At 56.2% G+C, this 27453-nt stretch overlaps 8 protein-coding genes across 8 annotated transcripts; 5 read left to right on the top strand and 3 right to left on the bottom strand.

The window, feature by feature from the left end:
* Positions 1-1059: 1059 nt before the first annotated feature.
* B0H64DRAFT_442130 (uncharacterized protein) lies at positions 1060-3267 on the top strand (the record flags this gene model as incomplete). Its single annotated transcript, XM_062806618.1, has 3 exons — positions 1060-1122; positions 1201-1325; positions 1392-3267. 3 exons carry the CDS (start codon positions 1060-1062, stop codon positions 3265-3267), a joined length of 2064 nt encoding a protein of 687 aa, XP_062659278.1.
* Positions 3268-4558: 1291 nt separating this feature from the next.
* On the top strand, positions 4559-8023 carry B0H64DRAFT_153621 (uncharacterized protein). Its single transcript, XM_062798486.1, has 4 exons — positions 4559-4903; positions 4969-5296; positions 5363-5865; positions 5931-8023. The coding sequence occupies exons 1-4, from the start codon at positions 4790-4792 to the stop codon at positions 7635-7637; spliced, it is 2652 nt and encodes an 883-aa protein (XP_062659277.1). The 5' UTR covers positions 4559-4789; the 3' UTR covers positions 7638-8023.
* Positions 7959-11551, top strand: B0H64DRAFT_341558 (ATP dependent DNA ligase domain-containing protein). The gene is made up of 2 exons (XM_062801249.1): positions 7959-8450; positions 8511-11551. Exons 1-2 carry the CDS (start codon positions 8344-8346, stop codon positions 11482-11484), a joined length of 3081 nt encoding a protein of 1026 aa, XP_062659276.1. The 5' UTR covers positions 7959-8343; the 3' UTR covers positions 11485-11551.
* A 28-nt stretch (positions 11552-11579) lies between these two features.
* Positions 11580-12668, bottom strand: B0H64DRAFT_153591 (uracil phosphoribosyltransferase-domain-containing protein). The gene is made up of 3 exons (XM_062798485.1): positions 12396-12668; positions 12223-12340; positions 11580-12112 (listed from the first exon to the last, which is right to left on the bottom strand). Exons 1-3 carry the CDS (start codon positions 12573-12575, stop codon positions 11676-11678), a joined length of 735 nt encoding a protein of 244 aa, XP_062659275.1. The 5' UTR covers positions 12576-12668; the 3' UTR covers positions 11580-11675.
* Positions 12669-13832: 1164 nt separating this feature from the next.
* B0H64DRAFT_417390 (tRNA synthetases class I (M)-domain-containing protein) lies at positions 13833-18727 on the top strand (the record flags this gene model as incomplete). Its single annotated transcript, XM_062805241.1, has 8 exons — positions 13833-15387; positions 16431-16444; positions 16485-16868; positions 16924-17227; positions 17294-17354; positions 17596-17829; positions 17886-18113; positions 18169-18727. The coding sequence occupies 8 exons, from the start codon at positions 13833-13835 to the stop codon at positions 18725-18727; spliced, it is 3339 nt and encodes a 1112-aa protein (XP_062659274.1).
* Positions 18728-19384: 657 nt separating this feature from the next.
* Positions 19385-20809, top strand: B0H64DRAFT_432440 (beta-lactamase-like protein; the record flags this gene model as incomplete). Its single annotated transcript, XM_062806006.1, has 2 exons — positions 19385-20501; positions 20795-20809. The coding sequence occupies exons 1-2, from the start codon at positions 19407-19409 to the stop codon at positions 20807-20809; spliced, it is 1110 nt and encodes a 369-aa protein (XP_062659273.1). The 5' UTR covers positions 19385-19406.
* Positions 20810-21045: 236 nt separating this feature from the next.
* On the bottom strand, positions 21046-22147 carry B0H64DRAFT_359659 (uncharacterized protein; the record flags this gene model as incomplete). The annotated part of the gene is made up of 2 exons (XM_062801685.1): positions 21715-22147; positions 21046-21578 (listed from the first exon to the last, which is right to left on the bottom strand). Exons 1-2 carry the CDS (start codon positions 22025-22027, stop codon positions 21046-21048), a joined length of 846 nt encoding a protein of 281 aa, XP_062659272.1. The 5' UTR covers positions 22028-22147.
* Positions 22148-22443: 296 nt separating this feature from the next.
* B0H64DRAFT_396192 (YjeF-related protein N-terminus-domain-containing protein) lies at positions 22444-25623 on the bottom strand. The gene is made up of 3 exons (XM_062803815.1): positions 25243-25623; positions 24045-25174; positions 22444-23954 (listed from the first exon to the last, which is right to left on the bottom strand). The coding sequence occupies exons 1-3, from the start codon at positions 25358-25360 to the stop codon at positions 22926-22928; spliced, it is 2277 nt and encodes a 758-aa protein (XP_062659271.1). The 5' UTR covers positions 25361-25623; the 3' UTR covers positions 22444-22925.
* Between the last annotated feature and the right edge of the window lie 1830 nt (positions 25624-27453).

The raw sequence follows: 27453 nt of genomic DNA, 5'->3' as shown, positions 1-27453 counted from the left end.
GGTTACCTCGAGGTTTCCGACTTGTCGCTCCCCACTTTATTCTCGACTTCATCTTCCACTTCGTCGTAAAACAACCATCGGGGGATGGAGGTCATCATCATACTTTCCTGAAAATTGCCACAAAATAGGTATGTGATGAAAATAAGGGTGATGATGCCCACATCCAAGTACGCCCACAAAAGGATATACACAAACATCTCGATACCTGGGAAACCATGAAATGCCCCTCACCCTCCACCCGGGTCATCTCGTCCTCCGAGCCGCTTCTTTCCCTCCCTTCTCGGTGTCTCAATCGTCGTGCCAGTTAGTCCTCGGCCAAGACGTCAGGGTCGCCGTCCCCGCCGCCGTCACCATTCTTTTCGTCATAGTCGTCCTCACCATAGGGACTTTACAATGCTGCGTAGAACCACAGATGCCCAGTCTTCGCGTTGGTGGAGGTGATATCCCGTTCTAGAGTCAAAGCATTCGCCACCACTCCTAAATAGGGCTTCACATAACAAAGAAACCAACAAACCTTGGGGGGTTGAAGTTGTGGAGACAAGCACAGAGGTACCTAGTCATCAACTGATCTTGTCACTACACAGGCACCCTCTAAAAAAGCCGAACCGGAAAGGAAAGCAAGAAATCAAGCAAAAAGAATAAATAAAAGGAAACCGAGAAAAGTAAATCGAATAAAAGAACTAGGGTAAAGGAAAAGTAAATGTAGTAAATACAGTTTCTTTGGGCTTCACGACGGTTTTCGTTTTCTTCCTGCAGTCGAGGACTCGAAGTTTCCATTGTCAACATCTGCGCTTAGAGTTCGGCTTTTTTTGTCCATGGGGCGGCAGGTCACTCCGGCTTTGTCTATTCGCCCCATAACAACCTATATGCGTGTTCTTTGATCAATGCTAATATTTGAGGCCCGCGCCGCGCTGAATTACACATCTGTCTTTGACCCCAAGAACCTTATATAACTACTCAAGATCCTCCCTTCATAGCTTGATCCAATCCACGCAACCAGCGAGCTTATGGTAATTGTTACATCCCACACACACATTTCTCTACCTATAAACTTGCGCCATGGGAACCCCGAACACGACAACCCCGGGCAAGAGGTCTTCGGAAGATGCGGCATCTGACCGTGTGAGAAGGTCGTCACCCAACAAAATTAATTTTAGAGGCCTTCCCGCTGCCAATCTTCTGTCTCTAAGCTCTCTCGAGTTCAACGAGTTCATGTGCGAGCGCATGCCGAGCAATAACAGCGATGGGGTGGCTATCAACTTCACGGACTTGAACTGGAGGGACTTGACGGAAGCCGACGAGCGTAGGGTTCACCAAAGGATTACGTATGTACTCTCCACTGTACCGGCTTTTGCTTCACATGCAGACACTAACTGTACTATGTAATGTAGGGACTGGGTGAACTCACCGTCTCGTCTAGTTAATCTCAACCAAGTCAACAACCGGCTTCTCGACTTCCTAGCGAGAGCACCGTCGGTCTCAAGAACCCCATCTGTATCTTCGACCACAACGTATGATAGCGAGGATGAACTCCAGTGCGTCATTCTAGAAGAAACCCTGGCATACAATAGCCTTGTTGCTGACGGTGGTCGGCCATGCTATCGGTTCGACTTGCTCGAGAACGTTACCAGAGCCCCTGAGGAGCACCGCGACATGTTGCGCGCTTGGGGTTCCGAGAACGACTGGATGGTATACACGAAGCAGTTCCATCGATGGAAAAAGTTTCGCAGCTGGCAGGAAGACAACCGTGGAATTCTCAATATAGGGGTCGACTTTGAGAAGTCCCAAGCACGGCATGCCACTTGGGACAGGATGCGAGGGCGTGAACCGGAGCGCAGCGATCCGGAGTGGCAGGCGAATCACCTCAATATGGTGACCAACCAACGAAAACATGAGCATCGCCGCTTTGTCGAAAGTGGTGTGGCCAAAATGAAGGGCGAAAACAGGTTCTCGATCTACGTCCAGGCGGCACGAACCCGCCTGAAACGCCACGACTTCACACGAGAATTCCAGCCGGCCCAAGACCACTTACACCAGGACGAGTTGACGACTTGGATCGAGTATCTAAACTACGAGTACTGGGCTTACGATAAATTCGCTGCCAGAGCGGATCGGCTTCAGCCAGAGTACGAGCAAGCCCTCAAAGATCTCCTTGGTGGAGAGGTACTCTTACCCGGCGAGACGATCGAATCCGTCGTTGATTTTCACTATCGTTTACAGCTCAACCGCGACAAGTATCAGGCCGAACAGGCTATGAAGAACGCCGAATCCAACCTTGCAGCTAGGCAGGAGGCGTTGGATAACACCGGTAAAGACGCGCGTCACCTCGCTCAGGACATTTCATTGAAGCAACTCCAAAAGAGGTTAAAGGAAGCCGTCGAAGCTTTCACGGCCCTTGAGGCACGCGACCGTCTCATAGAAATCTTTTTCAAGGCCTACAAGCCCTACAAGCTCGCCAGGAATAAGGAAGAGGCCCATAAACTCATTTTGAAATGGATTCTTGACCAGATGCCTCTCGTCGAAGCGGAGTTGGCGGAACGCAAATATGCTACCACGCCCGGCGGAACAAGAACAAGGCGGCCCAGTCACGAGGGGAACCCGGACGGTCCAGATTCTCAGAGGCATGTGCCTCGCACACCGACGCCTCAAGAGGTCGTGCCCGCACCAGAGCCACCGAGGCAGACTCATTCCTCGTCCGGCTCAAAGAAAGCACCGAGCGACGCCGACAATGACAACAAAGAAGCCGAAGAGGCGGCCGCCAAAGGGCCCGGGCCGGGCGACCAAGCTGTCCGAGGGGCTCAGCCCGCGTCGGAGTTGCATGAGCAGGCGGTATCTTCAACCATGATCGGCCTGAAAAGAGCACGGAGCGATAATGACAACGAGGAAGAATCCGAAGCACCAGCAGCCAAGAAGCTTAAGCTGGACGCGGAAGCTGTCCGAGGTCATCAGGCTGGACAGGAGATACGACGCACCGGGAAAGTGCGCGCTCCGGAGGCCGAAAATGCCGAAGCTGCACTCAGCCACCAAGCCGCGAGGGAACGAGAAACACAAAGATCAACGGGCACCGGGCCCGCCGCCGCCGCCAGGCGGCGCCATCAGACTCGGCTGGCAACCAGCCGCGCCGGACAGGCGGCAGGTGTCAAAACGACCGAAACTTTGTCGGAGTCTGTGCCTAAGCGTGTCACCCGGGCGAGCAAGAAGAAGCCGGCGAAGAAACCGGAGCCAAAGAGGGTTCAGCCAAAGAGGGCCCGGCCCAAAAAAGCCTAGGATCCAAGCTGCTCACTACCGAGGAGGCTCAACTAAAGAAGCTGGACCGAAAACAGACTCAGTCAAAGGACCGATAGGGGGGACTAGACGGCGTCGCTGAAATAGGATGGGGGGAGAGGGTAGGGGAGGGCTAAGTGGTCTGTGGGGGTTGCCAACCGGAGCATGGTGCCCAGTGGGTGGTGTCTTGGAGATATACATGTACAGCAAAGCAGAAAAGAATGTGAACAGAGCTCCACGGTTTTAGAAGTGGTGAAGAAGGGTTGGAGGGGATAAGATAGGATTTAGACATCTTTTTGTCTTCTATGAATGAGTATCGTGTATAAAACAGTATTGAAAAATGCGACTATTTGTATTTCCTAACCTTGAGTTGCTAAGATGGGTCCCTGGCTCCGGGTTTGGTTTGTTTGGAAACGAGATGTGGGAAAAAGGGGTGGGCATTCCGCGATGGCACGATGTTCATATCCAAACCCTAACCCTCGTTGGGATTGAACGTGCGATGCAGATGAGTCCATGTTCGTCTCACCTTGCTACCTATTTATTCGGATGAACCTCTGTTACCCACTTAATTTATGGTATCGTGACGGTCCCCGTTTATGTGACAGTAAAAGGGGGGGGGATCGGGAAATGGGAAAGGGAAAGAGGGAGAGCAAGAGAAAGCCTGAGAGCGATGATGAGAGGAGAGAGCCAAGCTGCTAAGCGAATTTGGAAAGATGCTGAGGCTTGGGGGTGGGTCTGTGGATCTCCCAGCCGAGGGCCACAGGTTCGAGCCACATGATGACGTCATGGATAGCAACTTCCGTCCTCCAAAATCTGTCTGGCAGCTCTCGACGACTGCAATGGTGCACACTGTGTGTTTACAACTGAATGCATCATTTCTGTGGTCGAGGCCGAGCCGAGCTTTGTTCGTCAATTGGGAGAGTGGGGCCGAGAACTGGGGCCGTGACGCAGCATCTCACCATTTCTCTCTCTGAAGCTCCAGAAGCTCCCTGCTTTTGGAGATCGCCAGAGCACTCACCCCAGAGTGCCCAGCTCGCCTTTGCCCAACCAGATGGCCGCTGAAACCCAGAGTTAAAACTTGGCCTGTGAAAGGAAGTTGAAGCCGGTCTCGACGAATCGAGGAAATTGGCTGGCCCTCGCTCTTTCCTATGACGCACACGATGGGCCCACACCAGCTCGGTACTGTACGCGTGTCACGTCACCGCCGTCTTCTTTCAATTGAATTCCTGAACTATGTTAGGTACTCCTCTACTTTCTTCTGATCTGCCGGTCTATAATAAACGACGCTCACACCTCAACCGGGCTGCTGCCCCTTCCACTCCTCCTGATATTTCACTACATCAATCCAACAACTGAATAGCGTTCTCTGTGCTTTGAGAACCTTGATACCCAAACTAGTTTCTTTTTTTGATACCCCCAAAAATACCAATTTCATAATAAGAACTCTCCAAACCGGCTCCTGAACTACAACCATATTCATCTGACCGCTCAACTCAACTCAACGACAACAATTGACCCACCCAAAATGGCCCCCAACGTCAACAAACCCACAGATATCAAGCAGAAGGAGGCGGACGTCAACCGCAAACTCCAAATCTACGGCATCATCAGTGCCTTCAAGACGGGCAAAGTCCCATCGGTGCGTGGTTCCTCGCTCACTCCTCTTCTAGCGGAAAGCAGAAGCTAACATGCACACGCGCACAGAACGACCAGATCGATGTGGCCCTGAATAGCTTCCTTGAGTCCAAGGCGCTCTCGAGCCCTTCTCAGAAGCTCTCGCCGGAGGGGCAGACACTCGTAGCCGACGCCAAGGAAGTGGTGAGGGAGGCCAAACATCTGCTATTGTCCAAGAACGATGGGAACCTGCTGCAAGACTTCATCTGGCAGACCCAACAGTTTGACCCCAAGGCTGTATCGACTCCCGGCACACCCCTCAACAAAGAACAGGCGCAGCAGCACGGCAACCAGGCCCTCGACGGCCTGCGCACTCTCGGCACCCTGATCATCACAAATGGCCAGTTCCGGAAGCTTCGTACGTGCTATTCGCCCGCCACACGCACATGCACCTTGGCTGAGAAAACATGCTGACCCCACGCAGTCAAGGATGCCACCATCCTCCTCCGTGATATGGCCGGAGACGCCGCCACGAATGCCGCCGCGAGGGTCAAGCCTAGCCAGGAAGACATCGCCCAGCTCGACCACCCCGCCCAGGACAACACCTGGCATGATGCGCCAGATATGTCAAAGAACGGGATGAAGGGCAGGCTGCAGGAGTATTACAAGGGCAACCCTAAAGAGGATGTGAGGGCCGCCACGGCTGAAGGTACATCCAACGCCCACCCATCAGGTTCCTCGGATCCCAGAGATTTGGCATCCACCGCGGCGGACGATCGCCAGACCGGCACCGCCTCGGGAGCCAATGCATTGGGAGGCGCGGCCACGGCCAAGGACGCCCTGAAGCGCAACGTCGATGAGAACGTCGACGAGGAGACCAAAGAGAAAGCCCGCGCTAGGCGTGAAGAGTACCGGGAACGTACAAAGAACTACTTCTCCCGCAAGGTGCCGCAGGAGCGCCGGGATCAAACCGTCTGGCGCCTCAAGGTATGTCGCCCGGCCCCTCCGGCCAATCTAGTCTTGAAGTCGGTAGCTAACTAGTGCCGCCCCAGAAAATGGTTCTCGAGTGCCAGCAGCACCCTGATTATTACCAGGCTGTTCAGACACTACTGGACCTCGCCGAGGAGTACAGCGACCACGCCAACCGGCTAGCCCGGGGCGGCTCAGGCACCGTCAAAGACGCTCGATCAAACTTAGTTCAGGCCGAGACCGACCTCAAGACGCTGATCGAGCGGTTTGCCAACGGTACCTCCACGGACGATCTGTGGTCCTCAATCAACACCATCTACGAAGATGCAGACCGGGACCCTCAGCTCCGGAATTGGTTCAAGGCTTTGAACCAGTATATCCGCCGCTGTCTGCAGGAGCAGGGCTACATCCTGGATGACGAGTCCAACGTGCAGTGGAACCGTCTGTACGACGAGGGCAACTACCTGCTCCGTGACAAGTACCGCGGCCATACCGACCGCATCGTGGACGAGATCAAGTTCCTGGCCGACCAGTTTGACCAGGACCCGCAGAACAAGGCCTTCGCCGCCTCGCTGACCAAGCTGTTCACCGCCCTGGGTAACGACGACGACGGGAAGCCGACTTTCAAGCCTCACCTCGTCAAGGACCTCACCGATGCGATCCTTCCTGCAATTTTCGAGAATGTCGCCTACATCCCGGTGCCGCGGATCGAGTACTCGGACCCCCAGTTTGACGCCGTCATTGAGAACCTTGTCCTCGAGAGCGACAACTTCATGCCCAACGTGCTGGAGATTGCTAGCGAGAACTACATGCGTTTCGGCCGCAAGAAGATTGCCAGCAACAGCAAGCACTCGGTCGATGTCAAGGTGGCGGGCATCCAAATGGATCTCCGGGATGTCAGCTACTACATCAAGCGCAAGCAGGGCTTCCCCTCCATCACAGACCAGGGGGTAGCCAACTTCCTGCTCGCCGGAGACGGTTTCACTTTCCGCATGAAGCTGTCGTCGCCGGACGAGCGGGACAAACAGTCCTTCTTCAAGGTCGACAAAGTGGACGTCGTCGTCAAGAACCTCAACATCAAACTCGTCAAATCGAACCACAAGATGCTTTTCGGACTCTTCAAGCCGCTGATGCTCAAGGTCCTGCGCCCTGGCGTGCAAAAGGCGCTGGAGAAGGCTATCAAAGACCAGGCTGCGCAGCTCGACGCCATGCTGTTCCAGATCAAGCAGGAGGCCGACCGGGCGCTCGAGCAGGCCCGCGAGGACCCGCAGCACACGCCCAACATCTACAACCGGTACATGACGGCCGCCCAAAAGAAGGTGTTGCAGGGCAAGCAAAAGGCGGAGGGCGCCGTGGCCGACAAGAAGGTCAACTACGCCATCACCAAGGAGGAGAGCATCTTCCCCAACATCCACCTGCCCGGCGGCATCAGCTCCAAGGCTACCGAGTACCGCGACCTCGCCCGCAAGGGCGACAAGTGGGAGAGCCCCGTCTTCTCCATCGGCTCTGCCGCCAAGAGCCGCGACCTCCCCGCCGCCCCCAAGGTCGTGCGCAAACCGCACCGGGCCGCCACCCCCGGCAGCGCGCACGCCGCGACTAATGGCAACGCGCACTCCGCGCCGCTCAACGGGGGCGCCCTCAACGGGAGCACCTTGAATAACGGGCCTGCTGTCAACGGTGGTGTAAAGGGCGCCGCTCCAAACGGCAACACCCTAGGTGTTAACGACCTGAACGGGGGCTTCAAGGCCCGCACACCTGCTTTTGACCCGAATGCGCCGGCTGCTTATTAAGGGGGTGCAAGAAGTTGGAGGGTTGCGGTGGGCGGAGACGCGGAGCAGTGGATGAGTTGGGGGAATAGCAATACCCGAGAGAGGTGGATGGGGGAAAAAAGTGTTTTATACCCGGTTAATGTGACGAGTTATGAATGGGTTGGGTTGTCTTTTATAGGGGCGACGTCAAACCAGATTGTTAATTCCATGTCTCGAGTTGTTGGTTTCGGGGGATGGGGTGGTCTTGGGTGCGGTTGTTTGTCGATTTGTCGTCGTTGGCATCCTTTACTGTATATTAGTCTCCTTGACTGTAATACAATCTTGTATGTTTTGCTAGCAACGTGTCATAGGACAAAAATGATGTTAAATGTCATGAGTGATTTCCTCACTAACACACACACGAACAGACGGTGGTTGGTGACGTCGGTTGAGGTGGGGTTAGGGTTGTGTATGGGCTTGCTGCCTGGAATTGGTGCAGGCAACGACTTGTTCTTTCCATCATCGAGTTATCTTCTCTCTCAAAACGCACACTTGTGTTTTCCCATTTTCTTTCTCGAAACACACATTTTCCTCACATGAATTACCGATCTTTTGAAACCATACCACCCCGCATGGTATCATAATACGCATTGGCTTTTTTGATGTTTCCAAACCTGTTGTTTACTCGCTCAACTATCGACTGGCCTCATTACACCCCTGCATTCACAGCTCATCAGCAACCGCTACAATGAGCAGCCGAACCAAACGCGCCAAGTCCCCGGACGTTGATGCCATCGAAGAAGATGAGAAACAGTACGGGAGCGGGCCCCTCAGCCTCGAAGAGCTCGACGAACAGTAGACATCCCTTTACCCTCCTCCTTCACTTACCACCACGATCACTAACACACCACCCAGCTTCCCCAACCGCCCGCGCAACCACTCCAAAACACCCCCCTTCTCCCACCTCTTCACGGCCCTCTTCAACCCCCTGATGGACTGCAAGCCCACGACGGCAGGCGCCGCGGGGCCCGCCCGCCGACCCGGCCGCGCCGGCGCCGGCGCCGGTACCTCCTCCAAGCTCTCCTACCACGAGCAGCGCCGCCACATAATCGAGCGCTTCATGGCGCGGTGGCGCGCCGAGGTCGGCCCGGACTTCTACCCGTCCATGCGCCTCATCCTGCCGGACAAGGACCGCGACCGCGGCGTGTACGGTCTCAAAGAGAATACCATCGGAAAGCTGCTCGTCAAGGTCATGAAGATTGACCGCAACTCGGAGGATGGCTATGCGCTTATGCATTGGAAGCTGCCGGGGGAGCATGGTGGGGGAGGTGGGGGAGGTGGTGGCGGTGGGGCGAGGTTTGGTGGTGGGAATATCAAGAGTGCTGGGGATTTCGCGGGGCGGTGTTTTGAGATTGTGGGGAAGCGGCAGATGAGGACTGAACCGGGGGAGTTTACAATCGGGGATGTCAATGTGATGCTGGACCGGCTCGCGGGGGCGAGTGGTGAGGCGGAGCAGCTGCCGATTTTCGAGGAATTCTATCAGGGGATGAATGCCGAGGAGCTTATGTGGCTGATCAGGATCATCCTCAAGGAGATGAAAGTGGGTGCTACGGAGAGGACTTTCCTGGGGCTGTGGCATCCGGATGCTGAGCCGCTGTTTAGCGTCTCGTCGAGCTTGAGGCGGGTGTGTTGGGAGCTGCATGACCCCGAGTTTCGGCTCGAGCAGCAGGAGACCGGCGTCACACTCATGTCGTGCTTCCAGCCACAACTGGCGCAGTTCCAGACGACGTCGTCGTTTGCAAAGCTGGTCACGAATCTGGGAAGCAACGAAGAGAACCAAGAGTTTTGGATCGAGGAGAAGCTGGACGGGGAGCGTATGCAAATGCATATGCAGCAAGACGACAACGTGCCAGGGGGGTACAAGTTCGCATTTTGGTCGCGCAAGGCCAAAGAATACACCTACTTGTACGGGAGCGGCCTCGAAGATAACAACTCGGCGCTCACCCGGCACCTAAAAAGCGCATTCGACAGCGGCGTGCGAAATCTGATCCTCGATGGCGAGATGATCACCTGGGACCCGGAGGTTGACAAAATGGTCCCCTTCGGCACCCTCAAAACCGCTGCCCTAGAGCAGCAAAAGAACCCCTTCCACAACGGCCCACGCCCGCTCTATCGCGTCTTCGACATTCTCCTCCTCAACGGCAAGTCCCTCACCGAGTACACGCTCGCCGACCGACACCGCGCCCTCGAACGCGCCGTCAAGGGCGAAACCCGGCGCCTAGAAATCCACCCGTACATCACAGCCACATCTGCCGATGAAATCGAGCCCCATCTCCGCGTGGTCGTGACCGAGGCGTCCGAGGGCCTGGTCCTCAAGAACCCGCGCTCGCGGTACCAGCTCAACAGCCGCAACAACGACTGGATCAAGGTCAAGCCCGAGTACATGTCCGAGTTCGGCGAGTCGCTCGACCTGGTCGTCGTCGGTGGGTATTGGGGCTCGGGCCGGCGGGGTGGCACGCTCTCAAGCTTCCTGTGTGGGCTGCGCGTCAGCGAGAATTTTGTGCGGTCCGGCGCCGCCGCCAGCCGCGAGAAGTGCCTGAGCTTCTGCAAGGTCGGCGGCGGATTCAAGGCCGAGGACTACGGCGAGATGCGGCACCACACCGAGGGCAAGTGGAAGGAGTGGGACCCGGCCAGTCCGCCCTCCGAGTTCATCGAGCTCGGCGGCGGCGAGCGGCTGCAGTACGAGCGGCCCGACGTGTGGATCCGGCCGAGCGAGTCGGTCGTCATCTCCATCAAGGCCGCGTCGTTTGCCCCATCCGACCAGTTCGCCGCCGGTTGGACGCTGCGGTTCCCGCGCTTCCGGAAAATGCGGCTCGACAAGGCGTGGGATGCGGGCATGGACGTGGACGAGTCCGAGGCGCTGCGCACCAAGGTCAAGCAGGAGGAGAAGGAGCGCAAGGCGATGGAGATGGAGAGCCGCAAGCGCAAGCCGGCGAAGCGGCAGAAGAAGGAGCTGGTCATCGCCGGCGCTGCGGATCCGGCGGAGAAGACGGCCGAGTTTCTCGCCGTCAAGAAGCCGAAGACCGAGCTGTTCCAGGGACTGGACTTCTGTGTCCTGTCGGAGGTGCTCAAGCCGAAGAAGATGACCAAACCTAATCTCGAAAAGCTGATCAAAGAAAACGGGGGCAAGCTGCACCAGACGGTGGATAAGGGGTCCGGCATGATACTACTTGCGGACAAGAACGTCGTCAAGGTAGCCAGCCTCAAGAAAGCCGGTGACGCGGATATCGTGCGGCCCAAGTGGGTGTTTGACTGCCTCGAGCAGGGCGGGGGAGAGGGGTACCTCCTCCCGTTCGAGGAAAACCATCTGCTGTATGCCACCGAGGAGATGAAGACGGTCGCTGAACAGAGCACCGACCAGTATGGTGACAGCTACGCACGGGATGTGGGCGCCGACGAGCTGAGGGCGATCCTGGACGGCATGGGCTTGCCCGACGAGAGCGAGGGGTTTGTCGTGGACCAGTTCCTCGACCAGCTCGAGGAGCACGGGAACGGCCTGGACGGGCTCAAGAGTTTTATATTCCGGCGGTTCCGGGTGCACTTTGCGCTCGGGGAAGGGGTACCCGGGGCCGGGGCGCTCAAGCTGGCGAGCTATGTGCAGTTTGGGAACGGGGAGGTGGTGGAGGATATCGAGGACGAGCGGATCACGCACGTGGTTGTTGTTGGCGGGAAAGAGGACACTGCTGCGTCTGAGAAGGTGGTGGCGGCGGATGTGCGGTACAAGATCAGTTCTAGGAGGGCGGTGCCCAGGGTTGTCTCTGCGAAATGGGTGGAGGATTGCTGGAAAGAGGACACGCTCGTGGACGAGGAGCAATACGCACCAAGCTGAGGCCTGTATAACGGCGATGATGAGGCTTGGACAGACATGATAGATACCCTTGAATGAATTTCACCGCGTTTTGAGGCACGTTCGACTGTTTCGTATTGAAGGCGAAAAGGGACATGTCACCATGTTGTGCTCCATTCCGCATCCAAGAAACACAACCAAACTATTCAACCAACCCCTCAACCAACCACCGCCTACTTCCCAATCGTCAAAAACAGCCTATCCCCCACATCCCCCAAGCCAGGCTTGAGCATCCCGCGGTCCGTCAACTCCTCATCCACCCCGGCCAGCCAGATCTCCACACCCTCCGGCCACTCGGCCGCGGCCGCCTTCACGCCGGACGCGGCGCCGAGCACCGACAGCACGACGACGCGGCGGGCGCCCCACTCGCGCAGCGTCTGGATGGCCGCCGCGCACGTCCCGCCCGTAGCGATGACCGGGTCGAGGATGATGGCCAGCTCGGACGCGCTGGTGTCCGCCGTGCCACCGCCGTCGCCGCCGTTGCCGCCGCCGCTACCGGCGAGGTGGTTGGGCAGGTTGTTGTAGTACTCGACGGGGTGCAGCGTCGCCGGCTCGCGGTACAGGCCGAGGTGGTGCACGGGGACGGGGTGCGGGAGGAGGGTTTGGATGGCTGTTTTGGTTGTTGGGGGTGGGGTGGTTAGCATGGTTCGAGGAAGGTTCTTGAGAGGAAAGGGGGGAGGGGGGGGGGGGGGAGGGTATAATGGGAAGGGGGGTAGGTACCTTCGACCATGCCTAGGCCGGAGCGGAGGATGGGGATGAGAGAGACGGTCGCGGGGAGGAGTTGGTGGGTTTGGAAGTCGAAGCCGAGGGGGGTTTTGTCCTGGAGGTATAGGTTAGGCTTGGGTCGGGTTGGGAGGGATGATCATCGGGGCGTTGCGGGGGGGTTGACGGACAGTTGGTCCTGGAGCACTGGTGAGTCCTTTGGCAAATGCTTCGCAGCCCACGATCAGGGAAATATCGTGGATCAACCCCTTGACGTCTTTCGGGAGGGTGTCTTGTGACCGCAGCTGGCTCAACTTTGCGAGTAGGCACGGGTGCTGCGAGACATGGACGTTGGGCGGGAGGTCCGACATGGTGGTGGCTTTGAGGTAGGTACGTCTATTTGGGTACAATAGGGAGAGATGAGGATGGGACCAAGGACAAAATACGTAAAAAAGGTTCGATCTTGTCGAGGTTAGGTTGCGGTGTCGTTGAGATCCGATGGAAGGGACCTGCAGCCAGGAACGGTGTACTGACGGTGTATTGTGTAATCCGCCGCGTCTAGCCTCTTATACGGCGACGCCCCATTCGGAAACCAACATCTGCAGAGGGTCGTGCGGGAGCTTGATTCGCTGCGATCAGGGAGGGGAGCTCCATGCCTTGGTTGGACACATCATTCCCGCCGCACTCCGAGACAAGCAACAACGATCGGGCAGAGAAACCGGGGCCTGGCCCTTGGCTATCGTTCTCAGTCCGGGAAGGCGCCCCGAGCTTGAGCTGCATGCATCTGTCCCTGCCTCCGCGTGACACTGGCTCGACAAGGTCAAGACGACGGTGAGCCGAGAGCGGGGCAGGCGAGAAAGATAAGATAAAAGCAGGAAAGAGCCAAGCACTCGGAAAACCGGGGTAACGAGCCCGCTGTGTCCGGCAAACGCCAGTACGTCTTGGCGTGCGCGCGCGGGCTGCGCAACATTTTCTAATTTTTTGGAATTTTGAAAGGGGAAAAGTAGGATGAGAAACTTTATATAGTTATATCAACCAACCCACCACATGCGCGCACCGCGCAAATACCTCAATTTATATATCTAGATACGTAGGATCTGGATTTTATACCCGATCGATGATGCGGATAATGCGCGTTGAGCTATCGATAGATTTCTGTTTTTCTTGATTTTGTTCAAACTTTTCGACGATATCTTGGCTAGGCTTGGCAGGTCTTGGCGATTTTTACGAAAAATTCACTAGTTTTTAAACCCATCAAGATCTCAGCGCGTATTATCCGCATCATTAATCGGATATAATATTTAGATTCTACGTATTTAGATATATAGCTTAAGGTATTTGCGCGGTGCACGCATGTAGTGGGTTGGTTGATATAGCTGTAAATAATTCGACCGATTTCTGGTCTTCTGGCCGTTTTTTTTCAAAAATTCGGGCGTGTTCGGCGCGCGCGCACGCCAAGACGTACTGGCGTTTGCCGGACACAGCGGATCCACTGCCAAGAGGTACGTACCGCCGTCATCCAAATCCGGTCCCATCCCGGACCAGGGCCGATTTAACTCCGGACACGAACGACAACATCAAACAAACATGGGTTGAAGCAACAGAACAAGATTGGCTTGCAGTGCGCAATGGCCGAGTCGCCCCATCTGAGAGGAGAGCCATCACGAGGAACACAGCATGGCCGGGGCGCGTCAACCACGTCTAGGGAATACAATGCTCCGGGCTCAATTCAGAGTCTGGAGTCTCCCAACGACACCCCGAACGGACCCCGTCCACAGCACGCCTCAACAATCCCACTCGAACATGGCCGGAATCCCTCACGCCCTAAACGGTCATCGGTGGCTTCTCATCCCGGTTACGATGTCCCAGATACGTATACCAACCTAGATGAGACAGCAGACGTCTCGCCCGTGCAGAACCCCTACGAGGAACCAATCCACCGTTTCCGAAGTCTCGAGCAGACCAGAAGCCAGGAGCAGGAATTCGTACGGGAGCGGAAGCGCCATCGCCAAGAATCGCTCGCCGAAGGCCGGCCACCCGAACCGGAGAAGTTAGAGGAGGCCAAGTACGACGTCTCGCGCCTCCTGACTCAATTTTACACCGTTTCTTACCTCATCCTCTTCTCCATACTCGGTACCCTCGCCCGCCTCGGCCTCCAGGCCCTCACCAACTATCCCGACACCCCCATAATCTTCACCTCCATCTGGCCCAACTTCGCCGGCAGCCTAGTCATGGGCTTCCTATCCGAAGACCGCATGCTCTTCCGCGAAGCGCAAACCCCAGCACCCAGCCCCTCCACCGACGAGGAAGCAACCACCAACGGCACCCCACCCCCAAAACAAACCCATACCGCCCTCAAGAAGACCATCCCGCTATACATCGGCCTCGCCACCGGCTTCTGCGGCTCCCTAACCTCCTTCTCCGCCTTCATGCGCGACACCTTCCTCGCACTATCCAACGACCTCCCCACCACCACCAGCCACAGCCCCCTCACACCCACCCCACCCCCCCGGAACGGCGGATACACCTTCCTCGCCCTCCTCGCCATCCCGCTCATCACCCTCACCCTCTCCCTCTCCGCTCTCTTCCTCGGCGCCCACCTCGCCATCGCGCTCGCGCCCCTGACACCAACCCTACCCCGCGCTCCGCGCGCGTGGGCCGACCGCGCCGCCGTGCCCCTCGCCTGGGGCTGCTGGCTCGCTGCCGTGCTCATGGCCGCGCTGCCGCCCGCCGGTCACGCCGCCTGGCGCGGTGACGCGCTGTTTGCGCTGGTCTTTGCGCCGCTGGGTTGTCTGGTGCGGTTTGGGGTGAGCTTGTGGTTGAATGGCCGCGTCGCGGCGTTTCCGGTGGGGACGTTCGTTGTGAATGTGGTGGGGACGGCGGTTTTGGCTATGGCGTGGGATTTGGCGCATTCCGGGGCGGTTGGTGGTGGTGGTAGTAGTGGCAGTGGCAGTAGTGTGGGAGAGGGGGTTGGGGTGCTGGTGGGGTGTCAGGTGCTGGCGGGCGTGCAGGATGGGTTTTGCGGGTGTTTGACGACTGTGTCCACGTGGGTCGGGGAGCTGGCTGCGCTGAGGAGGAGGCATGCGTATGCTTATGGCGGGGCGAGCGTGCTGGGTGGGCTGGCGGTGGTGGTCGCGGTGATGGGAGGGTTGAGATGGAGTGAAGGGTATGAATCGGGGGCCTGTGGGTAGGAGCTGTAGCTACATAGTGCTACTCATCGTATGTTTCTAATGTGAAGTGGTTGACGAGATATCAATCTCATAAGCAGTGTTGAACAAATATACAAATCCGTCCGTTGAGCTGTGAGGGGAAAATTGACAGTATCTATAGCAGTAAATGCCGCTACCGAAGTTGCCTTCATTACCCGTTTTCCCACCTACCTATACACAATTTTGGGAGATCCATACATGTATTCCTCGCATGACGCAACTCTATCTCCGCCCTTCATGATCTCGTTGTGTACCAATACAACATGAATATTTCGGAGAAAGAAAACACGCTATGATAATAATTATTTCTTCTTAAGTCATAGCATTAAAGACAGGACAATTATCTATCTAACAATATGTTGAAAGTTTTACCCTTGAAGACCATCATGATGATAAGTTGATACCCCTTTGATATAAACTAACCCTGGTTTCTTCTCAGAATAAAACAAAAAAGAAAAGGCAACAAAATTCAAGTTCTTAAGCTTATTTCTCCGATCTCCATATTCCTCAAATATAATCAATATAGAAAGTAAAACTATCTTCTCCTTGCATCATTTTGCCTTACCAGCTCCTGGCATATCCCTTGCTTGAGGGTTGAGACTTCCGTTTCAGTCTGACAAAAAGAGGCGAAACAAACCAAAATCTTCTCCCGCCGGAGTTTAACCGGTATCGGCTTGCAGGGCCATGACTCACCCCACCTTCCCCAACTCTCCGGCGGGATGAAGTTCGTTTGGAGCAAAAAGGACCCCTCAATTTCCTACCGCAACCTAGGACCCAAGACAGTAGAAACCTTGCAGTCACTTCAAGATGGTCGTCTCCGGAGAACCGATCCTCCCCGTTCCTGGGAAGGAGAATATCATCATCACCAGCGCTCTACCCTACGTGAACAACGTTCCACATCTCGGCAACCTTATCGGCAGTGTTCTGGTAATTTTTACTCTCCATTTCCCTTCCTAAATCTCACAACAACATCGTGTGACTCCACGAACCGTCTCATCCCTGTTTTGGCGAAGCCAGGGCGGATCTGTCCGGTACTCCTAGCCCTTTCAGTCGCTGATCAACCTTTTCTAGTCTGCAGACGTCTTTGCCAGGTTCTGCCGGGCGAGGGGTCTTCCAACCATCTATGTCTGCGGTTCGGATCAGTACGGCACCGCGACAGAGACGAAGGCTCTCTCGGAGGGGGTAGACCCGGCGACATTGTGCGCCAAGTATCACGCCATCCACAAAGACATCTACGACTGGTTCAGGCTCGATTTCGATGTCTTCGGCCGCACTCCCACAGACGAGCACACTGCTATCGTCCAGGACATCTTCATTCGCCTCTGGAATAACGGCTTTATCGAGCAGCGTGAAACCACTCAGGCTTACTGCCCGACTCACTCATCCTTCTTGGCCGACCGTTATGTTGAGGGCGAGTGCAGCCTTTGCCACGACAAGGGTGCTCGCGGCGACCAGGTTTGATTTATCTTGTCTAACCGGCAACGTTCTCGGACGCTAATTCATTCCGCAGTGTGACGCATGTGGTAACCTCCTCGACCCCCTAGAACCGGAGAGGGACGCCTCCGGAAACCAGGAGACCAAGGCGACCGGTTGGCTGATCAACCCCCGCTGCAAATTGGACGGCACTGCTCCTGAGAAGCGCCAGACCAAGCATCTCTACCTCCGCCTAGACGCCCTGCAGGGCGAGATTGAAGAGTGGCTCAAGACGGTCGAGAAGGCCTGGAGCGCGAATTGCGTCTCCATCACGCACTCGTGGCTGGATCAGGGGCTAAAGCCGCGCGGTATCAGCAGAGATCTCAAATGGGGTGTCCCAAGTATGTTTGTCGCCGCCACCTCAAGGCCTAGGAGACCCGGTAGATTTACTAATCTCCCTTGCGCAGTTCCCACCGGCCTTGACGGTCTCTCTGACGAGGACTATGCCAAGAAGGTTTTCTATGTCTGGTTCGATGCTTGCAGTATGTCGTGCCTTGCCCCTGTATTGAACACCGCTAACCTGAGTAGTCGGCTACCCCTCAATTACCAGGACATACACCGATCCCGGCAACCTGGCCGGCACAAACTGGGAAAAGTGGTGGAAGAACCCAGACGATGTTTCTCTCTACCAGTTCATGGGGAAAGATAACGTTCCGTGAGTAGTGTTCCGGTTGTTTGATTGAGTGTCTCTAATAGTGGTCACACATAGGTTCCATACCATCATCTTCCCCGCCTCCCAGCTCGGCACCAAGGAGAACTGGACCAAGATCAAGGCCGTGTCCACCTGCGAATACCTCAACTACGAAGGTGGAAAGTTCAGCAAATCGAAGGGCGTCGGCGTGTTCGGTACCAACGCTCGCGATACCGGCATCGACGCTGATATCTGGAGGTACTACCTCTTGTCAAGGCGGCCAGAGACCAGCGACTCGGAATTCAAATGGGAGTGAGTTTGACCATGCTTCCTTGCACCCGTTCTCGCTCGTACTAACAGAATGGAAGGGAATTTGTTGACGCCAACAACAACGATCTGCTCAAGAACCTTGGCAATCTGTGCCAGCGTATTATCAAGTTTTGCCAGGCCAAGATGGACGGTGTGGTGCCCGAATACGACCTCTCAAAATTCCCAGCCCTGCAGCAACACAGGGAGGAAGTGGAAAAGCTCCTCCAAGACTATGTCGCACATCTCAAGGGCGTGAAGCTGAGGGCAGGTTTGTCCATCGTTATGAAGTATGTTGACCTCTCTATTTGTGCTGGCGTAACCTGAGACTAACAACGGGAACAGCATTTCTGCACACGGCAACAAGCTACTCCAAGATAACAAGCTCAGCAATCAGCTCATCGCCGAGGAGCCCGAGCGCTGCCGCGCTGTTATTGGTATCGCTCTCAATCACATCCACCTCGTGGCCCACCTCCTCTCGCCCTACATGCCCGAGAAGTCCCAATCTATCCTCAGGCAACTTGGAGTTAAGGGGCCAGGCGGGGAGGATCAAACTATCCCGGCGAAGATCCCAGATACCTGGGAGGCGAATGACCTCAAGCCTGGCCACGCCATTGGCGAACCCGAACTGCTGTTCGCCAATATTCCTGCGGCAAAGATTGAGGAATGGCGTGAAGCGTTCGGCGGCGAGGAGCTTCGTAAGCAGAAGGAGATAGAGGCGGAGAAGGCCGCGGCCAAGAAAGCGGCAAGGGAGAAGGAGAAGGAGAAGAGAAAGGCCAAAAAGGCAGCCCAAGCCGCCGAGGCAGCGCAGGGGTCGACTTCAACGCTCCCTATCCACCCTGGTAAGCCTGCCGAGGCTGCGGCAAAATCAAATGAGCCGACCGAACCTCCTGTTGAGAATTGAGTATTCGCAAGCAGCGGCGCAACTCATAGAAGAAGGATTAGCCATGGTACTCTAGACTAGACGCCTGGCAACATGTTTTGATGTCTAACCCCGCCCGTTCGCTCCTATGGACGATTTCCTCCTGTTGGTGCCTATGTGTGTATTCGATCAGGATTGTGCTATTTTTTTTTGGAATTTGAGGCAGTTTATCATTAGCGAGTGTGAGAGGCGTTGTTGGTATTGGTATGTGATAGGGGAAGGGGATTCGGCGAAGGGTATATTCCCCAGATACAATGGGCTTTGTCGCTGCCCGCTGCTCTGATTTTGTACTCACGACTGTACATATTAACGGGAACCACACAATATTCTCCACGGCGATTCGGTGCAAGTAGATGAGGGGCAATGCATCAAAAAGGGTGAGCTGGTGTGTTAAGGCTTTCCTTCTTTTAATAAGCCCTTAGTGCCTAGGTCTTGTTGTAAGCCCCCTTTATGATTCCGTAGAGCAGCTTCTCACGGCTCTCGGTACTCAGTCTATGATTTGCGAATTAGCTTTCAACATTAGGTAGGTAGGCTATAGGTAGTTATTTTGCTCTGGACTAGAACCGATGTTTTGCCGTTAATAAGCGCTTCATTTTTCTTAGCATGAATTATGGGTTCTTGAATTATCTCAACACCATTGCGCGAGTCACTTGGATTCAAAATGCCACCACCAACCTTCGCCACGCCACTCCCACAATCACCCCGCTCTGATATCTTGGAATGGCGCTTCCCGAAGCCCTACCACAACCTCACGCTCACGGGCCGGTCTCGCGCAGCATGGCACACGTCATTCGTCATCCCGCAGCTTAACCTGCTCCTGGACGCTGGACTCATCGTCAACAACTTCCGACCCAAGCACATCTTCCTCACTCACGGCCACAGCGACCACACCCTTCTCACGCCCGCCTTTGCCAAGCGCAGCGACCCGCCAGATATCTACTGTCCCGCTGAGATGAAGGATGCCCTAGACAACTTCATCAACGCCAAGACGATGCTGAGTGAAGGGGGTGGCATCTGGCCGCCGGAGAGCACGTCGCCATACCTGAAGAAGTACGACGCCTCCGAGACCAACACCAAGGCAGAACCCTCAGAACCCGAGACGGAGACGAGCCCTCCCCAAGGACCGACCCCGGAACCGAAACCAGAACAGGAACCAAACCCAAACCCAAACCCAACCCAAAACCCAACCACCCATCAACCAACACCACCACCGCCTTCACCCCACCCCCTCCTCCAGACACACACCATCCACGGCCTACATCCCTCCACCACCATCACCCTCCCGCGCCTCCCGCCGCCCCAGTCCTACACCGCGACCGCCTTCGCCTGCGACCACACGGTGCCCTGCCTGGGCTACGTCTTCCACGCCGTCACGCGCAAGCTGAAGCCCGAGTACCGCGGCCTGTCGGGCGCCCAGCTGAAGGCGCTGCGCGAGCAGTCCTCTGATGGAAAGGGTGGGGAAGGCGGGGAAAGGGGGGGTGTGGAGCTGACGGCGCCCGTGGCGACGCCCGTGTTTGCGTTTCTGGGCGATACCACGGCGAAGACACTCGCGGCGGGGCCGGAGTGGCTTGGTGGTGATGGTGGTGGGGGGGTGAGGGTGGTGATTACGGAGTGTAGTTTCCTGTGGGAGGAGCACAGGGGGCAGGCGGAGCGCACGCGGCATACGATTTGGGCGGATCTGGAGCCGGTGGTGAGGCGGTGGCCGGGGGTGGTGTTCGTGTTGATGCATTTTAGTTTGCGGTATTCGGATGAGGAGGTGCGGGAGTTCTTTCGGGGGAGGGAGGGGTTGGGGAATGTGGTGGTTTGGGTTGATGGGGAGGGGATTGGGGAGGAGGGGAGGAGTTGATAGGGAACGAGTGGAGGGTGGCGTCAAGAGGAGAGAGCTGGCTGGGTTTCGTTCAGTCTATATAGCCGAGGCATATGGAGTCTGTAAATGCGGTAGAGGATACCGGACGAGAGACAACCGGGGACGGAGGAAGCAGAGTAAGACAAACATGGAGGGTGACGAAATTTAGACAGGTTTTGAACTCGTAAACTAGAGACAAATAGAGAAGGCAAATATAAGTGCGAACAGCTCCTGACTAGGCGTCACGTATGCCAAGTGGTTGACTCTCTTTCCCAGGTAGCTAATATTCGGAGAAGTACTAACTAGAGAGGTAGGTACCAATTAATGGTGCCCAAAGGCCTGGAAACAGACACGTTTGATTTATTTCTGGTTAATTTTAAGCATGTATCGAGTGAAGTTCTCAGTTTAATTTCTAGTCACAGTCTTGACCTCCGTAACAACTCCTTCGACGCCTTCAACCCGACACACCGACAAAAACAACCAAGACAGCGGCATACGTCGCCGTAGCAATTATAGTATCCGTATTACTTGCCCGAAACAAAACCGACAGCGCACCCGCGAACAGCATGACGGCAGCCGAGACGGTAACGAGGCTCTTAACCACGGTGATCTCAGGCAGGCGCATGATCAGCATGGGCACCACCAACATGGCGCCACCCAGAAAGGCCACCAGGAAGCGGGCCAGCACGTCGACAAAGAGGGAGACCTCCTCGGGCGGCTCGCCGCGCAGGTACTCCTCGGTGCGGCGCCACATCTCGCCGCGCGTGTACGCGACGGACCGCGGCAGGAAGCGCTTCAGGAAGTTGCGCAGGTTGTCGGTGGGCAGCAGGTCCGGGTCGGCGAAGCGCCGGTAGCCGGCCGCCTCGTCGATGACGGTGCCTACTTCGCTGTCGAAGGCCAGCTCGAGATCGCGCCGGGTGTGCTTGGCCTGTGATCCCGTGACTGGCGTGAGGTGCTTGAGGTACTCGTAGTCGCGGATTGCGCTCGCTGTATAGGTTAGTTAGGTAATTAGGTAGGTAGTGTTGGGAACGTTGCCAGTAGTGAGTCATTCAAGCCTCCTTGTAATCAAAATAGGAGGACGAAAATATGTATGAAATAGAGACAAAAAACGGGTAAAACCTACTATATTTGCTAAGTAGAACTGTTAGTTTCCCCGTGTCTTCTTCCACAGCAGCCTCATCTTTCCAAATCTTGTTTTGGAGCTTCGCCAGGTCGGATTGCATGCGGAAAAGGTTGAGAGTCTGGAGGCTTCGAAATATCAGGAAACGTGGCTCTTCGCGGAGAGAGTTGTCTGTGTATTGAAAAAGCCGTTGTTCGTAGGGGGCATCAGGGTGTATCGATCTTGGCCTATTCGTATTGTCGTTTGTTTTATTATCACTAACAGACTTCAGGGCGTCAATGTTGATCGCGTGGCCGGGAGAGCCATTCTGAGCCATGGTTTATTGATTAGGTATCATGCCGACAGTCCAACTGTTATAATGATGCTGGGGATGCGTGACAACTCTCCTTTCCTTGATACAAAATACTGCAGTTGTGTCTCATAGGGATAGTTATCCTCTGTTGGCGAATTGCCCCCCTCTCATTCAGCCCCCGAGTCTGCCCGCTGGAAAAGGGCGGTTCGCCAACAGTGATGATTGGATCCACGAATATGCATGTTTACCTGCCCCTGCGCGGCGCATTGCAGCTGATCCCAGAGCCTTGTAGCCAACGGATTTATGGGTAAAACGAACCAGCAAGAATAGCAGGTTTGAAGACTCTGACGCTTGATCTTGTCTCCTCAAGCCTGACTTGGTATGCTGTCCGTCGCTTTGACCTTCACGGGTAGCGGCAGGGAGAAGCTGGATTGCTCTTCATATTACCAAACATCAAGCCATTTGCAAATACGAATCCAACATGATGCTACGGGTGTCACATATAGCCCGACGATAGAATACCAGCACATCTACAAATACCAGCTAGACCAAATAACAACCAAGCAGCTTTAGAGTAAAAGGTAGTAGCACGTGTCACCACCATAGGTAGCGTAACTACTTTACCCAGGTAGGTAGCTATAACCCTTCCCCCAACAAACACCCCCTAAATGGTTCACTCTTCCTTGAATCCCAGGTCCATGACCTCCATATTTAAACATATGCTACAACCGCCCAAAACCGCCACGTAACAAACGCCATGCTTAATGTCAACCCAACCAAGAAAAAGATCATAACCCCGCTCAAATGCAATATGCCGTAGAAACCATGCACGTCATCACACCGCCTCCAAAAGTGTCAAAAGCCACTCCCCCTCTTCAACACCACACCACCTCACCTCCCCAGAGACGACCTAGGTAGGTACTCAAGCAACCTCCTCCACCTCCCCGCTCGGTATCCCGCGATACCTCATCTCCAGCACCCAGCGCTCGCCAAAGTCTACCCCCTTCCGCATCTTCGTCCCCGCCTTCTTCCACACGGCCTGGCCCAGGCCCATATCCACCAGATACAGCTTCCACTCGAGCACGCCATCGTCGGGCACCGGCACGGGCGCCTCGCCGGCCAGTATAGTGTCCCCATCATCGTTATCAGCCGCGACCATGGCCTCGAGCAGGCCCCTCTTCGGGGCGCCGACGGCGACGACGTAGCGGGGCTTGACGTAGAGGCGGTTGCCGTCGACGAGGCTGACGCGCCCGGACGAGGGGTCGACGCCCGAGGGCACGTCGACGGCGAGGACGAAGGCCTCGTTGCGGTTGGCCCACTCGATGAGCTCGTAGACGGTGGCCTGGTCGCCGTTGCGCAGCTCGCCGAACGAGATGGCCAGGCCCAGGAGCGCGTCGAGGATGAGCATGACGGGCGCCGGGTTGGCCAGGCTGCTGAGCGAGGCCCGGGGGGTGTCGATGGTCAGCATGGGGATGCTGATCTTGCGGATGTGCTCGAAGAAGTCGCTCTTGGCGAACACCCGCCCCCCGAGGTTGCGGTACAGCCGGACTTGTTGTTGTACGTCCTCGAGGAGGTCGCGCTCGCCGCGCTCGAGGCCCACCACGCACACGAGCACGTTGATACCCTTGTTACGGAGGTGCCGCGCCGCCGCGATGGCCCGGCTGCCGGACTTGTTATTCCCCGCCAGCACGACAACCGTCTGTGGTGGGGGGGTGTTTGTGGTTGGGTCGACGCTACCGGCGTGCCGTACCTTGATGGCGGGGTCTGAGAGAGCAGTGAGCGTCACCTCGGCGAGGCCGCGACCGGCGTTTTCTGTCATCATCTCCTCGGTTAGCCCGATCTCGTTGTGCGCAATGTTCTCGAGGTTGAACATCTGCAGTGCCGAGACGGTCTCAATTCGCCGGTTTGACGGCAGCACGTAGAGACTCTGCGGCGCGGCAGGCGTCGGGAGCTGCTTTCTCTTGTCAGCGGTCGTAGTGCGGGACGAAAGCCGACTACTCGGCCGACTCCCCTTGAGAGACTGGGTGCGGTAGTGGCTTACACCAGAGTTGACTCTGCTCGGGCCTGACCCTGTCCTCGCCATCTCGTGGGCTTTGCGTGATTGTGACCGCCGACCTGCCGTGCCTTTGACTTCACCACGGCGCGAGCTCTGCCTACTGCCCATGCCTTGGTCTCGACCGCTCAACCGCTCGCCGCGAGGGATCCCATCGTCGGCTTCGCTGTTCCAAAAGTCATTGGGCGTCTCTTTTGATGCTGGCCTCTCCTTAGGTGCCTTCAGAATTGCCGAGGGAGTATCCAGCACGCTCTCCGAGTAGTGCAGATTCTTGCCACCCGCAGTCCCCGGTTTCGCACGGGGTACCCTGTTGTGAGACACCAGACGGTCGGCTTCGTCGACTTGGTCATCCTTCCTCATTTGCTCGAACAGGTTCTGCTTGTCAAATTTCGCCAGGCTGCCCTCGAAATCGAATTCTCCCATTTCTTGGACGTCAGTAACGTCTTCGGAGGCCCACCCGTTGTCGACGGCCTGCGGGCCCTTGCGGTTCCTCTTGAGGGAGTTGAACGGCTGGAAAGAGGCCGTACTCTGCAAGATAGGCGTCTGCCTCCAGCCCTTCCCCTTACCGGCAGTTTTTGCCGAAGCCGCAGGTGACGCCTCGTAGTCCTGATGTGACACCGTCTTCGCATTCCCCGGCTTCCGCTGCCGCCTCTTTTTCTTTTGCCCAGCCATCTCGCCGTAGTCCAGGGCGGCTTCGGCAGCCCCCTCCTCGGTCGACTCGGCGGGTGGAACGGGAGCGTCAAGTTTTAACGCCTTCAGAGATGTAGCGACTAGGTTTGTGGGCGTGACCTCCCGGGATGTACTCGCTGCTGGCACCGAAGGAATAACGACATGTCCTGGGTCCCGCTTCTCGCTCGTATTAGGCAACGGATGGGGCTCGGGTGCGCGACTCGATGATGCAGCAGCCGGAGGTTTCCCCATGGCCACGATCGCGGGGTCAACAAACGCTGGTTGCGGGGGAGGCTTCTGGGCAACTGGAGGGGCGACGGGCGGTATATTTGGCTCGGCGGTAGATGTGACGGGTGGCGTAGGCTTGTTGCTGACCTCGGAAAGATCGACGATGTCTTCCGAGGGGATAGTGAGGCGTGGTTTCCACTCGTTGGTATTGAGGACCCAGACTGCGAAGAGGCGGTTTGGTTAGCGGACTATCAGCAGGGTGGGCGGGCACACCCCTGGCTGCACTCACCGTTGCTAAGAGTTAGGCCAGCACCAGCTTCGACAGCGCTGACGGTGCCTTTGAGGAGCATTGGCGGAGTACCGCGCACCGTGACCACCATCTGCAGGCCGATAAATTCCGAGGCCATGGCGATAGAATCGAGGGGTGTTTTTGGAGCTGAATGTTGCTGGACTGTCTCTGAGCAGGAATCGACAGATCCGCGTGCTCAGCTTGGAAACTTCTTGTAGCGGCGAAATTCGCACTTTGGGCGTACTGTCGAGTCAGGAGCTGTACTATTCCAGTGCTTAATAGACGGTCCGAGTGCACTGCGTGACGTACGTTCGGGGTTTTGTTGCCAGGCACGATGCGGGATTGCGGTGGTCGTGCTTGCTTCTCTTCTGTCTGCTCCCCAGGGCACCCCCAACCTTTTACTTATCGATACGTCTTTGCACAGAACGCCCAGATCTGCAATGTGGGCTGCGCCAAGAACCGGCCCGGAATATGCGGGTAGGGGTTTGCGGGGCACGCACAGAGGGTTACACACAACTTCACGGGCACGGTACCTTGCATCACCCAGAGCTTGTTGACTGATGGCAGATTGATTCTTTTTTTCTTTGAAAAACTACTGTGTAAACCCCAATGACAGGGAGGTGTGTTTACAAATAATGGACACCCTTTATCTTTTGCGCTCGGACAAACCCAGCCTCACTTTTCCTTGGTTCAGGTACCGACGAGGTACGAAGCACCACACCACTTATTGGTTTTGAATCCCGGAAGCAAATGCTCCTACTCGTACATCTAAAAAAGCTGGAAGGCAACTTGCGTTAACTTTTATGCTCGTATGACCCCCAAACTTATTCTTCTCGTCTGTATCCCCCAAGCCTCTCCTCCGGCCATCTCATCGAGTAGGGTAACGCTGCCCGTCGCCATCCACATGTAACAAAGAAAATAATGACTCCAAAGGATCGATCGCCTTGTGCCTCCCGACGCCAATTACAATACCCACTACACCGTGTGATGCAATCCCCAATGCCTCCGGGTCACCATACTCCTCAACCATATGCCACCCTATTCTCCTCTTCGTCGTCGTCGAATACGCGGACGGGGTTCCGGGAAGAGGCCCCGGCGGGTGCCGGCTGCTTGATCATAAAGTTCGCGATCGGCCCAGTCGCCGGGCCAAGCGACTTCTTCTTGAGCGCCACGTCGACGCTATAAAGCTTGTCGTAGAATTCGACCACGCGGGAGTGCGCCATCACCTTCGTCTTTTGGAAGTTGAGCACCTGGAGGCCCTCCTTTGACGTCGCGCGACTGAGCGCGACGTAGGCCTGTCCCTTCTCAAACACCTTGCCGAGATCGACCTTGACGCGCTCCAGGGTCTGGCCCTGGGCCTTGTGAATCGACAGCGCCCACGCCAGGATCAAGGGGAGCTGCCTGCGCGAGGCCTGCACCTCGCCCGTCGGGAGCTCCACCTTCCAGTCTTCGGCGATGCAGAGGATACGTCGCTGCGTGCCGTCGACGGCGTGGAAGCACACCACGGGGTACTCGCTGTTGTCGCCGCCCTTGGCTCCTTGGGCGAGAGCGGCATTGAACGCCCGGGCTCGCTTTTTCGAGTCTGTCTCCTCCTCCAAGTCGTCTTCGCCGCCTCTCATTTCGAAAGTAGCCTCCGACTCGAACCCCACGACGGTTCCCAGCGAGCCGTTCACGAGCGTCTCGTCCATGTTCTTGATCAACATGACCTGTGCGCCTTTCTTCAACTCAATAGTGGGAGGCGCCATCATGTTTGCCAAAAGCCTGTCACGGATTTTAATATCGCCTGCGTCCATAGCCTCGTAGCGGTACGATTTCCCACTCAAGGCTTTCAAACGCCTCTGGTTCGAGGACTCAACTTCGTTCCTGGTTGGGAACCTAAGAGGGCATGGTCAGCGCGTTGTAGTCATGCGTAGTGTAGACTTGACTAACAGTTCGGTCACCTCGAGTCCATCATCGAAAACCAATGGCCGCTTTAGATCTTGGAAGCTCCGGACTGTGTGGTCACTGATCTTTCCCAGGCGCATCTCATTAAGCATCCCGGCGAAATCTAAACAGTGTCAGAATGTGAACCGCGGCTATTCACTTGGGGGGTTGACTTCACGTACCGGGATCTCGCTGACGGAAAACTTCTGTCAACCCGATGGTATGGTCGATCGACATGGTCCATGTCGCAGCATCAAACGCAAACTTGGACTCCCTCTGTTTGCTGCC

Source organism: Chaetomium fimeti, assembly GCF_033439085.1.
Source record: "Chaetomium fimeti strain CBS 168.71 chromosome Unknown B0H64scaffold_4, whole genome shotgun sequence".
NCBI classification, from domain to species: domain Eukaryota; kingdom Fungi; phylum Ascomycota; class Sordariomycetes; order Sordariales; family Chaetomiaceae; genus Chaetomium; species Chaetomium fimeti.
Note: the sequence above shows the minus strand (reverse complement) of the source record. Positions and strands in the feature narration are given on the sequence as shown.

Excerpts from the sequence above, each read along its gene's own strand:
- B0H64DRAFT_396192 (XM_062803815.1), bottom strand. The coding sequence starts at position 25,360 with ATGGCCTCGGAATTTATCGGCCTGCAGATGGTGGTCACGGTGCGCGGT. Across the intron at positions 25,175-25,242 it reads TGGCCTAACTCTTAGCAACG|TCTGGGTCCTCAATACCAAC; the intron begins GTGAGTGCAGCC and ends GCCTCTTCGCAG. Across the intron at positions 23,955-24,044 it reads CGAGCAGAGTCAACTCTGGT|CTCCCGACGCCTGCCGCGCC; the intron begins GTAAGCCACTAC and ends AAGAGAAAGCAG.
- B0H64DRAFT_153621 (XM_062798486.1), top strand. The coding sequence starts at position 4,790 with ATGGCCCCCAACGTCAACAAACCCACAGATATCAAGCAGAAGGAGGCG. Across the intron at positions 5,297-5,362 it reads TGGCCAGTTCCGGAAGCTTC|TCAAGGATGCCACCATCCTC; the intron begins GTACGTGCTATT and ends GACCCCACGCAG. Across the intron at positions 5,866-5,930 it reads AAACCGTCTGGCGCCTCAAG|AAAATGGTTCTCGAGTGCCA; the intron begins GTATGTCGCCCG and ends GTGCCGCCCCAG.
- B0H64DRAFT_153591 (XM_062798485.1), bottom strand. The coding sequence starts at position 12,575 with ATGTCGGACCTCCCGCCCAACGTCCATGTCTCGCAGCACCCGTGCCTA. Across the intron at positions 12,341-12,395 it reads CCAGTGCTCCAGGACCAACT|CCTAACCTATACCTCCAGGA; the intron begins GTCCGTCAACCC and ends ACCCGACCCAAG. Across the intron at positions 12,113-12,222 it reads CGGCCTAGGCATGGTCGAAG|CCATCCAAACCCTCCTCCCG; the intron begins GTACCTACCCCC and ends CAACCAAAACAG.
- B0H64DRAFT_341558 (XM_062801249.1), top strand. The coding sequence starts at position 8,344 with ATGAGCAGCCGAACCAAACGCGCCAAGTCCCCGGACGTTGATGCCATC. Across the intron at positions 8,451-8,510 it reads CTCGAAGAGCTCGACGAACA|CTTCCCCAACCGCCCGCGCA; the intron begins GTAGACATCCCT and ends CACACCACCCAG.